This window comes from Macadamia integrifolia, chromosome 10 (genome assembly GCF_013358625.1).
Source record: "Macadamia integrifolia cultivar HAES 741 chromosome 10, SCU_Mint_v3, whole genome shotgun sequence".
NCBI classification, from domain to species: Eukaryota; Viridiplantae; Streptophyta; class Magnoliopsida; order Proteales; family Proteaceae; genus Macadamia; species Macadamia integrifolia.
In genome coordinates this window covers 9,660,840-9,674,033 of record NC_056566.1, presented here as the reverse complement: position 1 = coordinate 9,674,033, position 13,194 = coordinate 9,660,840, and the positions used below count along the sequence as shown (strand labels likewise).

Here is a 13,194-nt window from a genome sequence, read left to right as displayed (position 1 = left end):
TTGAGATAATAAGATAAGGGTGTTTTACTCATAAGTGCTAAAATATCATTTCATAGCATCGCTTAATAAAGACTGATAATAGGGGTTGAGTTTAATTTGGTGAAATAGAGGGGTATTCCTAAAATACTGGCGTGCAAGAAAGAAGGACCAGTACGAGAGAAAGATTTATTGACAGAAACGAGTACACGAAAAAGATGCACCGATGCCCTGAAAGACATTGACCTGAACGAGTGACGGAAAGAGAGTGACTAGAGCCAGAAGGAATCGATCCGACCACAATCCCCTCCACATCCCATTCCGAACTAGACGAGCCAGAAGGCAGCGAGTGAAGGTAGAGGAAGAGGAAAGCTATGTTGACGACTTTTAGCTACAAGCCCAACTAGCGTAATTAAGCCAACCAACAAGCCGATTGCGCAAACGCCTTAAAGACTATAGTTGATTCTTTAGGTGGTATTATAAATTATCCATAAATAAAAAAATAATAGAGTAAAAAAACTACGAGCTTTCTCTGGTTTCATTAATGGCGGGTCCTCTAGGATCCCTTTCATTGCAGGCGCGCCAGTGAAGCCAATAATGTTGTTTCTACGTTCTATTCTCTTTGTTCTTGTGCTATCCCACTATTTCTTCTCTCCAATCTTTGCTGGATCGACTGAAGAAGAAGAGTTTTCCGAAGAATTGCTTCTGAAACCCTTGCCTGATCGGAAAGTCCTTGCTCATTTTCACTTCGACAGCAGAGCTCCCCCATCGACTAGCCATGGCCGCCATCATCGGCTCTTCCCCAAAGCCATCGCTCAACTGGTACTTTTTCCTCATCTCCCGTCGAGAAAATTAGGTTTTATGTTACTAGTTTTCATTTTTCACTCCCCGAGCAGCTTCACTTCTGCTTGGAATCTAGGGTTTGTTAATTGCCATTGTCTGCAAAACTGTGGTTTAAGTTCAGAGCTTGATCACTAATGGGTTTTTTATGCTGCTTTTGATTAGGTCCAAAAATTCCGGATTCGTGAGATGGAGTTGTCATTCACGCAAGGCCGCTGGAACTACGAACAATGGGGTGGATTTGATCCTGTATCGAGCGCAAATGCGAAACCTCCCGGAGTTGAGTTGTGGGCTGTCTTCGATGTTCCATCTGACCAGGTCGATTCAACCTGGAAAAATCTGACCCACACCCTCGCGGGTCTCTTTTGTGCTTCCATTAACTTCTTGGAATCATCTACTGCTTATGCTTCTCCACATTGGAGCTTTCGACCATTCTTGGGTGCCCTTAGATATGGTGCTCTGCCACGGGAGGCTGTTTGTACTGAGAACCTAACTCCCTGGTTGAAATTGCTCCCTTGTCGAGACAAAGCCGGACTTGCTGTTCTAATGGACAGACCTTCTATCTATAGGGGTTTCTATCATTCACAGCGGTTAAGGTTGACATCAAGTGAAACGGATTCAGAGGTTGGGGTGGAACGTGGGATTTCGCTTGAACAGACTCTTACAGTCGTTCTTCAACCTGGAGAACCGCAGCCAAGTTGGTCTTTAAGCTCAATTTTTGGCAGGAAAATCACTGGAAAATGTGAACTTGCAAAGTCTAGCACTGTATTCATTGGACTTGAGAGGAATCTAGTCTCTGAACTCAATGAGTCGGGAAAGAAGAATGAGAAAAATTGGGTTGCTGAAAAGGCCTATGGCTCTTGGAGTAACCCAGTATTTCAGCTTTCTTTTAGTCCTGATAGGGTAATTGAAGAGATAAACAACGGGCATGGTGGGAACTCAGCTGTTCTATATGAGTTCTCCACTGAGAAATATAGTGATTATGAGCCATTTGATGTAAGTTTGACATGGAAACAGCCTGTGTTCTGGTCGTCTCCTCAAGCACCATTCCACACTAGTAGGTTCTTAATGGGAAGTGGGAATGCTAGAGGTTCTATTGCTATCACTTTGAAATCTACAGAATTAGTCAAGGGATTCTTGGGTGATAGTGCCAACAAAGGCAGCTGTAAGGTGCGGATTGAAGTTTTCCAAGTTGTGCCTTGGTATGTGAAAGTTTATTTTCATACTCTTCGGATTTTTGTTGATGGAGAAGCACAAATTGTTTCGGAGACCATAGAGAAAATACGGGTTTCACCTTCTGAAGATAGGGTCTCACCTGGGCTGATGGAGATGCTTTTGAGACTTCCTTGCGACATGAAATCAGGTGTTCTAACCATAGAGTTCGATAAGGTATGTTCTATGGGTGTTCTGGTTTTCTAATTCTTAATGAGTTGTCACATGATGTAATATACTATTGCCTGGAAGCTTAGATGGATATGGCTGGTCAATGTTTATGAATCTCCTTATTCATGTTAGATATGGAGATGAGAGTTCCTGTGAACCCAGAAAACTTACACAATATGATCATTTTGTTTATATGATGATAGTGACAACTTACCATGTAACTATTAGTTGATATAAGTAAGGATACGTTAGAATGTGCCTAGATGATTAGAAGACCAGGAAAGCCACCATGTACTTGTTTAACTAAATTCTAGAAAGGAAAGCAGGAAAAGAATTGAATAGTCTAACCAATAAAATTTGCATACCTCCTCCAGCAAAAAAGGAAAAAAAAATTAATTAATGTAGACTAGGGTAGGGAGTCTAACCAAGTCTCAACTGCAGGATCTTTTTATCAGAAGAACAACCAAATAATCAGCCAAAGATAGGCAGCAAACAACAGCCAGAATAAAGGAATAAAACAGATCTGTAAATCAGAGTTTTGAATCCAGAAACTGGAATTTATGAGATCAGAATATAAACCAGCAGGAAGGACCAATCAGATATAGGTATAGGGTTATATCAGATTATAAATCAGAAGTCTGTTACTGAATGATAATCAGGAAGTTTAAGGGTTTAAATCACCAACTTAAAGAGACTAAATCAATGAGGAACAGGCCAGCAAACAGTAAGCAACATTCAGATCAAACCGATTCAAAGTTCTCGGCTGAAACTGAGCTAATTAAAATCGGTCAGAATAGAGAGAAGTTTGATAACAATAAAATCCCTGGTCTGATTGACCCCAAATTAGGATCGAACCATGCTTTCAGCAGGGGTAATACTCGACCCAAACAGGGAAGCCATCAGGTGGCTGGATGGTCTGATCAGTGATGGATCGAGTAGGAGAAATCTGGGAGTTCAAAACCAGAAACTAAAAGATCAGATCTGTTACCTGTAGTGCTTGGACTGATCTGTAGTACTTTGCATACTTGAGAGAGGACGAAGAACACTTGAAAGGAACCTCTTGGGCTTCACACCGCAAAGAGTCAATTGGATCAAACACCAATTCCATTAGCCTTGATCAAACACAAGACAACTCTTTATGGAGAAGACAATAGCAACAACCATTAATTTTTTTTATCAAAATCATTCTAAGCTTAGGAGCCTCATTTTCTTTATTTATAATGTTGATGGGGGAGGGAATTATAAAATAGATGGTTCCTGAAAAAAAGAAACCAAATATTCTCCTAATGCAATAGTTACTAAAAACTGAAATTAGAAACTAGTTGAAAAAATAAACTAACTACTAATGACTTGACTCATCTAATAACTTGACTCCTAAGAAATCAATATAACTTAAATTAAACCCAATTTAAAAGGAAACTAATGAAAAAAGGAAACTAGCTAGTAATCCCGTACTCAATCTTAGAGCTCCTCTTTTAAACCCATAAAAGTGGTTTATTACACTCAAAACACATGGGATCAAATGTCCAACATGTATGGAACCCAGCCCTAGGCTTATTCCTAATAAAACAAGCATTTTTTGGTGATTAATCTGCATCAATAATGCTAAGAATGAAAGAGTTTCATCACATAAGATTAAACTAAGAGCCTGGAAACAAATATGGATATGGGCTTTATAACTTGTGTACAGAACTTTGTTGGTTTTAGATTGGAGATGAGAGGTCATGGAAACCTAGGAAAGGACCAGCTTGATTGTGTGATGGTAGTAGAAACTTGATGTAGTTACCGACCTCAATGAGGTTTTGTTTATTTGTTGGAGATAACCATGTAATTTGCATTTTTAACGGAATACACCAATCACACAACGTATGGAGATCCTTCTTGCAATCTCTAAATTTTTCAATGAGTCTCCTGGCATAAAACCAACTTGGTTATTTTTTATAGTAGTTTCTTGTCTTAGGTGGGTTTCGATTACTCTCTCCCATAAATTTATGGTATGACTCATTAGTTTTATGCCTATATAGTTATTACAGCTTTGAATATCACCTTATTTTTGTAAATTGAAACAACAATGTTTCTCCTCCATTCATTTGGCATTTTTCTTGTGCTCATAATCTTATCAAATAGTTTGGTTGGCCAAGATCAACCATAGATTTTTATGCTCTTCCACACTTTTATTGGGACCTCATCTGAGCCTCATGCCTTCCTTACTTTAGTCCTCCTTAAAGCTTCTTTTACTTAAGACACCTTCATTTTTCGTATACATCTTTGACATTTGGTGTCTTAGTGGATAATGCAGTCTTTCAGGACATTATTACTCGAAGTGTCTTCATTTAGTAGGCTGAAAAAATAATCATTCCATCTCTCCTTAATGTCCTCATCCCTTATTAGTACTTTATCATCTTCACCTTTAATAAATCTAACATGGTCGAGATCGCTACTCTTCCTTTCCTCATTTTAGCTATCTTATAAATAGCTTTTCCTCCTTCCTTTGTGCTCTGATTGTTATAAATATGTTCATATTTCTTCTCTCTTGTTTTTCCCACAATCTTATTAGCTTCATTTCTAGCAAATCTATACCTTTGTGATCCTCAACATCATTAGTTCTTTGCCATGCAATTTTGTTTTGATGAAAAAAAAAAAAGGAGGAAGCAAAATATGCGAAATTTTGGCGTGTTTTCGAACCATGATTGCAACTGAATTGATGTGGTTGAAGTCTCTTCTTCAAGAGTTGTGTTTTCCAATTTCTCAACCTATGACGATGTTTTGCAATAATCAAGCTGCCATCTTTGCCAGCAACCCCATGTTTCACGAAAGGACCAAATTTATTGAGGTTGATTGCCATTCTCTGTGAGATGCTATTATAAAAAGCTGATTGTTACTTCATTAGTTTCATCTGGTGACCAGTTGAATGATGTATTTGCTAAGTTTCTTTTTGGTTCTGCTTTCCGAAGGTGTTATTCCAAGCTGGGCATAGGTGATTTATATGCTCCAGCTTGAAGGGGAGTGTTAAGTTTAAGTTTTAACTCTGGTCTGGACTCTAATCTATAGGGGTGTCATTTGTACCCCTATTGGACCCATTCATCGTTGCATTAGCATGTAGAACCTTACTCACGATAGGGGGAGTGTCCCTATCATGAGAAAGGTCTAGTTAGTAGTTAGTCCTTGTTAGGAAGTTAATTGTCTATTCTTTCTTTGTTTCCTTTTCAGTTTGTGATTGTACGATTGATTTTTTAGAAAAGTGAATCCTATCCAGCGATATTTCTCATCTTCTGAGTCTATCACTGGCTCAGTTGTCTTCTCTTCTCACTTCTCTGTGTGTGTGCGTGTGTGTGTTCTTTCTTCGTTACTCTGTTCTGGTCGATTGCTGTTGGATTTTTTGAAGTCACAACTGACATGGCTGCAGGTTCGCTCTCCTCTCCTCCCGCTGTTCTCAGCCCACCCTCTTACTTGGCGAGTGCCTTGTCTTATTCTTCTTCTTCTCCTTCTTCATCTATAGCTTGGTCCCCTCTGCTCGCTGGCTTCATCAGAGCAAGGCGACCTTCAGTCTAACTTTCCCACTCTGTTAGGATAATGGCACTTGGTTCAAGCTGTTTGACTCCTGTACATTTTTTTCCTTCTTTAGGTAGACCCTTTGAATGGTAAAGACTCGGAGCATATATAACCTTCACTGCTCTTATCCACTGCATTATGATCCTTTCCTATCTTCTCTCTCCCTGAGTTATTGAACCTGCACATCTTTCTGTTTCTCTACCTCAACGTTGATCTGTTTGGTGCAGTTCTCCAATTCCTTCCATCTTAACCTATTTTTAAATCAATAACAATGACACTGATATTACCAGAGCTCTTCCGTCCTAGCACAAGTCGAGTGAGCACCTGCAAAAGAGCATCTCAATTGGTTCATTTGCTGTGATGCAGTAGTATCTTCATCTGGAGGTTCTGCATTGAGGATTCTGGCGGCAGTAGAGGGACCTCCCTCGTGTAAGCACTTGTGACCCACTTCACAAGCCAAATCATTTGAGAGGACATCCCGCAAGTCATTGCTTGCAATAATCAAACCTTCATCTTCAGGTCTCCTTTCTGTGATTGTTAACTACGGTTCTGAGATTACTATCTGTTTTAGGTACTTGTCACCCATTTGAAAATGCATACGTTAGAGAAGAAAGAAGATTAAATCTCATACCAAATAGCAATTGTTTATGGACAATCATATCAAAGTTTACATCATCTTAAGAAAGGTTCCTATCCAGTCAATCTATTTTAAAGTCAAAATATTTCCTTTATACATGAGATAATTTAATCAGTTATTACAATGAAAATATCGTCACTGCTACCAATCAGCATGAAGAAGACAAATCTCAGAAGAGCATTTGTGATCCAGTGTATGGACAACCCAAACAGACCCTAAAGAGTCCACATGGGTTTGATTATAGTCAGCTTAAACCAGGGTCTATTCTGACCATCGGTTTAGGCCATTTTCAGGCCCATCTTTGGGCTTCTGTGATGGAGTTAGTTAGGCCCACAGGTCCAGCCAATATTCTGTCGGAGATATCCTCCATCCAACAACGGTTTAAGGGGGATTTTCTTATCAGATTTCGTGGGCCCCAGCTTGAAGATCTTGCTAGAGTGGATTCCTTGCAGTGGAAGACTCTAGAAGATCTTGTGGGTGATGGAGGGCCTTAGGGAAGAAAGGAAAATAGAATAGAAGGGGGGATGCACAAGCTCACAAGCACAAATCAAACTAATTTCATTTAAATAAATTCATCTCTTTTCAACACTAAGTATATGCAAGTATATAAAGAGAAAATAATAAGACTCCTGCTTAGACTCCAACACTGAAATTGACTCCTACTTTTCTTACGTATCCTATCCCAAAACAAATATGATAAAATAAAAGACATATTATTAAACTAAACTACTACCAGCCCCTGTTGGACCACAGACCCAGGCTAGACCGGCTCTTCTTGGCCCTTGGCTTCCACAGCCGGTCATGCTGGTGCAACCAGGTAAGTGCAGCTGTATTTGCATCAGTGGGACCCATGACAGCTTGCATGGAGTTATAGATGTGAACTTGTGTAGTACAAGATATGGACAGCTTGATCCTATTTAGTTTCTACATTTCAGCTTTTTTGTTTTAGAAAGTAACTTTTATTCCATTGTACTAGAATCTTAGTGGTTACCTTTTCTGTCCAACACTCTCCCACACATGGAGAATTGCTTTGTAATTGATCAATTTTATAAATACAAGGAAGGGGAACATACACCCCCCCACCCCCCCCTCCCCCAAAAAAAAAAAAAAAAAAAAAAAAAAAAAAAAAAACCGGTTTGGAGAAAAGAAAATAGGCTATATGCTTGGCTGAGTAATTCAAATGCTAAGAGTCAGTTTCTCTGTGAAAAATTTATGGTGAGAAGCCATTGGTGGGAGACCCCTCCCTTCTCTATGCCTTCTTCCTCTTCTCTTTCTTCTCTGTCTGCTTTTATTTTCAATTTCTATTTCCAAACCCTGAACTGTGTTCTGTGAGAGACAACCGAGACCAACTTTGAAGACCTTCTGAGGTGCTTTGATGTACCATAACCAGTCCTATCAAGCTTCAACAGCAGTTTGAAGATTGAAGTTCAAACATCTCCTGCGGCAACCCGGGTTCTGGCAATTTCTGGCAGAAATCTCAAGTGGCGATACCTCTTCATTTCCTCCATTATTTGAAGCTCATGTTTTAATATGTGATTCAGCCTATTTATGGCTATCTTCGACAGTGGTTTGAGGACCATCCCATGGCTACAAGATTCTGTGTTGTTAAGTTACTAAATCCGATGTAAAGTTTCTAATTTTTATCCACTCATAATTGCTGATCTAACTGTCAGTTGGAGCTAAGTTGTTGAAGAGTTGAATGTTACCCCATACCCTACCCTCGATTGAAAATTGGGCTCTCTCTGAGGTGGCCTTAGGGATATACCAGTGTTCTCCATAAGTTACTATTTTGGGAATATTCTGCTATCTCAGTTTCTGGTTTACTGCTGTATCCGAAAGTTTGGGAATGTTTTACTGCGTTAATTAATCACAGTTTTACATCCGATCGGTAGTATCCTGACTGGTGAAACAAGGATTTTCTTAGGTTACTAATTTGGATTGCAAGTGATAATTACAATAGCTTTAATGTTGAGGAGTAAGATTTGTTTCTAGGTTGAACATTAGTCTGAGTGTTAATTTATGTATCATTTCTATACACATTGGCCTTGTTGTTAGGCCCCCCCTACACTGTCCTCTTACTGCTGTTATGGAGGAATTAGGAATTTTGCTTGCTGTAATTTACTTATATTAGTATAAGGTGATCCTGCTGTAGAGTTGGTTCCTAGCTTAATAGTTAGGCTGGTTCTACATTAATTTGTCCCATACCTATGGTATGTAATGGTGTTTGTAATTACTAAACACCCTTCATCATCCAATTTGTATTGACAAGAAAAACATATCCCACTTGTGCTTGCTGTGTAAATGATTTGAAGGTTATGCTCTCAGTCTCTGCTATTCAAAGATTCTTGTTGGTGTGGAAGAAGGTTTTGAGGAAATTTGAGGTTGGGATTATTTGCTTTTGCAAGCTTCTAAGTAGGAAATTTCGGTCTCTCAATGCTCGAGATACGGATCTTTTGTGCCAATGAAGTAGTGGCTTTGAATGGAAACCCACTTGTGTTTGTGAGACAAGAGATGGTGAGATCTTGTTGGTTTATGGAGCCTATGAGATATCTTCAAATCCCTGAGCAGACTATGCATCTCACGTACCAATCCCAGTTTGGATTTTATAATAAATTCTGTCTAGAAGTTCAAACGATTGTTATTTAAAACTTATACTCACAAATGATTTTTCAGAAATAGGTCATAAATGCAAAATAGAATTTATGCCAAAGAGAGCCTGAATCACAGTTTTTTCCCCTTCTCTTATTCATTCTTTCCCATATGATACTTTTTGAGAATTTACGAAATTGCCATCGCTCCCTTTGATTTGATTTATTTATTATTTGTGGGCCCATAACGACCCAAATTTAAGGGTTCCAAAATCGGGTATGCATCAAAACTATTTTTTAACTATTAGGAATGGACCAGCTTGGTTATGTGATGGTATTAGAAACTGTATTGGCTTGTATCTGGAGCAAAGTTGTCAAGGCGTTGCCTAGGCGTCCAAGCGTCCTAGTTGGGGTCTGGGTGATGCAGATCCGGGTTCCAAAAGTTGGAATCGGATCTCTTATGGGCCCACAATTAACAAATAATTCAATTTAAACAAACCAATGGCAGTAATGTAATTTATGGCACAACTTAATAACCATTTTAAAGTGAAATAGCTGAATGGGGACAGATCTGGAATTAATCCCAAAGAAAGCTCAGTTCTGTTAATTTGGCATTTCTAATAAAGAGTGGTAGAATTGTAATTATAAGTTAGCAAACTAATAAATGGAAACAAGGAATAACGTGATATGAGGGAGCGGTATTCTGGAATTAGAAATAAAGAAACTCAAAGGGAATTAAAAGGTAAAGGCTGGGTTATAATAGGTAAAACAAAATTCAAGGGTTTTAAACCACAACTCACGAGTTTTTCTTCTCCTTCTTAGACAACCAGCAGAACCGGAAGAAACCAGCAGCTTGCGAGGGGTAAATCTCCTTCAAATCTCCTCTATTAGACCTGAAATTTCAGGCGAAGGCGGCCAACCCTGTGGCCTCTTGATTCCTGCAGACAGGTACCTCAACGGCAGGCAAGAAGGTGTGATACTCCCTGCCATTCAGATCTGGACAGTGGCTTGAGGTGACCTGAGTTGTAGGTGTAGTTGCTCACAGCAGAAACCACTGTCGGGCCTGAGATTCAAGGCGTAGGGTCGCCCTTCAATGGAGAACTAACCCCCAAAAGTTGGTGAAGAAAGAAGGTGAAAAGAAGGAGATCTATCGATCCCTAAGGTGCTGCAACTGCTGCCCAGAACAGGGACTGGGAGAGAAAACCAGCAAGAGGAAGGAGAAGATAAGAAAAGAAAAGAATAGGAAAGGGAAAAAATCCAGAAAAGAGAGATGGATAAAGAATATTAGAGAAGGGGGAGAAGGAAACCATCCATGGTAGCCAACAATTCCAACCAAAACATACTTCTTCAAATTCATTCAAATCTAAAACTCCATATTGTATTACATGACTACTTAAAGGAAAACTCGAAGCATCTCAATGGTAACTAATTAAAAATGGAAACTAGCGTAGATAGATACTGAAATAAAAATCCAAGCTAAATAAAATACCACAAACTAAATTCTAAACCAAAAAGAGGAAAGTAAATAAGAAAATTCCCAAATCAAGGAGATCCCTTCCATCGCCCAACTGCATCACTGGGTGACTGTTGCCTTAGTGCACTGTCCCCTATTTGTATCCAATAAAAATAGTTTAAAATTCAAATTCCAAAAGGATAAAAGAGTCAACTCCCTAGTCCAAGAACAAAAACTTGATTTTTTGTTATATGAGCAATTTTCAACTTTCAAATGCTTGGGTTTTTCTCAATTTTGAAAATTTCATAAATCTTATAATGGCAAGACATTGTTAAAACCAAAGGTATAATAATCTTTTGTTTTGATGCACATAAAATTATTTTCATTCAGATGATTTTAACAGCATTCACACTTTAAAATAAGTTTGACCGGAACATAACTTTGTCATCATGACTTAGATTTGTTGGAAAGTTGGTTTTATGCTCTACCTAATACAAAAAGTCTCATGTAAAAATAAAGTCATTTAACCAGTGGAACTTATTAGAGAACAAGAACATTTCTCTAAATGTTGATTTTGATGACTTAATGTGACTTAATGTTGAGGGGGCGAACTTGTGGCACAATGGTTAAGTTGTACTATTGCAACATGATGGTCACAAGTTCAAAACTTGGAAACAGCCTCTCCTGCAAAGCAAGGGGTAATGCTATGTACACTTGACTTCCCAAACCTTGCAGTAGCGGGAGTCTCATGCACTGAGTTGCTCTTTTTTTTTTTTTATTTTTTTTTTTTTTTTATGTGACTTAATGTTGATTTTTGAAGACTTGATGTAGTGTAATGTTGATTTTTTATGATTTGATGTGGCTTAATGTTGATTTTTGATGATATAAGGTATATGTAGCATATAAAATAATGTTAGAAAAGAGGGGAAGTAAAAAATAACACTTGGGCGCCTTGCAACGCCTTGCCGCCTAAGCTCTTAGACACCTCTCTACTGTCTTGGGTCGCCTTGACAACTATGATCTGGAGGCCCCAACTGTGTTGAGGTTTCTTTGTTTTTAGTTGTATTCGCCATTGTACTGAACACTTATGTTAATGGCTGAATGAGCTCCCTTGTTTGAGCAAAAGTAAATAAATAAAATAATCTAACCATTATTCTGGTGATGCAACATATATTGGAACATACCTAAGTGAGTAGAGTACCCAATGACTAGCCATTTGATTCGTAGCTCATATCTGGTAAGGAAAAAAATAAAAAATTTAGCCCCCGGCTTTTTGATCCACTAACAACTATCAAAATTCAATTCATTTATCATTTATTGCAACAACATTAGGCTACCTCTAAACTAATATATGGTACGTATAAAAACCATTTTTTTAAGCTGCTCAAAAACCCAGTCAAAGAATTTTTGCCTCTTGACAGGGGAAGAGTGAAGCATAAGTTTGTCTACATGCATTATTAAAAATGTAAAAATTATATATAAAGCACATAGATTGACCCTGACAGAATAATGGACCAAATAACCTCAATAAAGACGTCTTTAAATGGCATCTGATACTCTTAACCTTTTGTAAACCGTTATTTCTCCTTTATGTAAGGCCAGTATGTTAAGCACTTAAGCCTCAACTTGTCTAAAGCTTTTTGTGTGAGAATTCTGTTTGAACCTCTTTCCTTTCAATCAGATGGCTGTTACTGTAATCTGCTTTGACCAGTAATCATTTTTCTTTCTTAAACCTCTCAGGATTCAATCCCTCGGGATCTTCATTTTTAACACAAGTACAACTCACGAATGACTTAGCAGTTCATCTAGCAAAATATGGCCTGGGGGCAATGAGTAGCACTAGCACCCACATATGTCACGATAGAGACCGTCTGGGCCATATGTTTACCATATGATTTTCTAACTGGGCAGTCTTACCTGTTTGGTTTTCTTTTTAATGTTCTTAACTCTGAAGTTTTTTAACCATTGTAGGGATTATTACACATTGATGAATATCCTCCAGATGCTAATCAGGGATTTGACATTCCATCAGCTGTAATTAGTTTTCCTGACTTTGAAGCAAGTATGCATTTTCTTAAAGAGGACTCCAGCAAGTCACCATTGTTATCTAAGTTTCAGGTAATAATTCAGGCAGTATCTTGATCCTGAAGGGATTCATTTTGTACATCTACTTTTATTGATTTTCTGGATTGGCTGGATTTGCTATGCAGGAGAAGAATCCTGTGCTGTCTTACACAGAAATATTACTTGTGCCTCTTGCCACTCCTGATTTTAGCATGCCTTACAATGTGATTACAATCACATGCACGGTGTTTGCTTTGTATTTTGGATCACTGCTCAATGTATTAAGGAGGCGGGTTGCTGAGGAAGAAAGATTCTTAAAAAGCCAAGGTAATTCATAAGTTATAGATGATGTAAATTTAGAGAAGGGGAATCTTGTGACAGGGCTACAGGACCTTTAGTTGGAAGCAGTCACTAGATCCATCTTAGTTGATGGAAGATTAAAGGAACCTGTTGTCTACAATGGATTCAGTGTACCTATGGCTTATGCTTCTGATGGAACCCTATCTAATGGTTTTCTCCTTTTAAATTTGATATATGCTCAAACCTGTATGGCTTTGGAAGTTTTGATTGCGTACCCTGAATCTTGCACTTGTGCTTGTACACTGTTATGGAATTGTTCAACTCTAGATAGTTTGTTTGTTTGTTTGTTCTTTATTTATTTATTTTTTTTTCTGGTTGGGGGTTTTTTTTGGGGGGGGGGG

General features: G+C 38.4%; 1 protein-coding gene across 2 annotated transcripts in view; it reads left to right on the top strand.

Moving 5' to 3' along the window:
• Nucleotides 1–407: 407 nt before the first annotated feature.
• The window catches only part of LOC122090567 (GPI transamidase component PIG-T), a 16,324-nt gene continuing 3,537 nt past the window's right edge, over nucleotides 408–13,194 (top strand). The window contains exons 1-4 of one of the 2 annotated variants that reach the window (XM_042660207.1): nucleotides 408–798; nucleotides 982–2,205; nucleotides 12,401–12,547; nucleotides 12,640–12,820. In XM_042660207.1, coding sequence (XP_042516141.1) covers nucleotides 574–798; nucleotides 982–2,205; nucleotides 12,401–12,547; nucleotides 12,640–12,820 — 1,777 coding nt within the window. In that variant the 5' untranslated portion in view covers nucleotides 408–573. The remainder of the gene's footprint in view (nucleotides 799–981; nucleotides 2,206–12,400; nucleotides 12,548–12,639; nucleotides 12,821–13,194) is intronic. The other variant, XM_042660206.1, reaches the window with a different exon arrangement.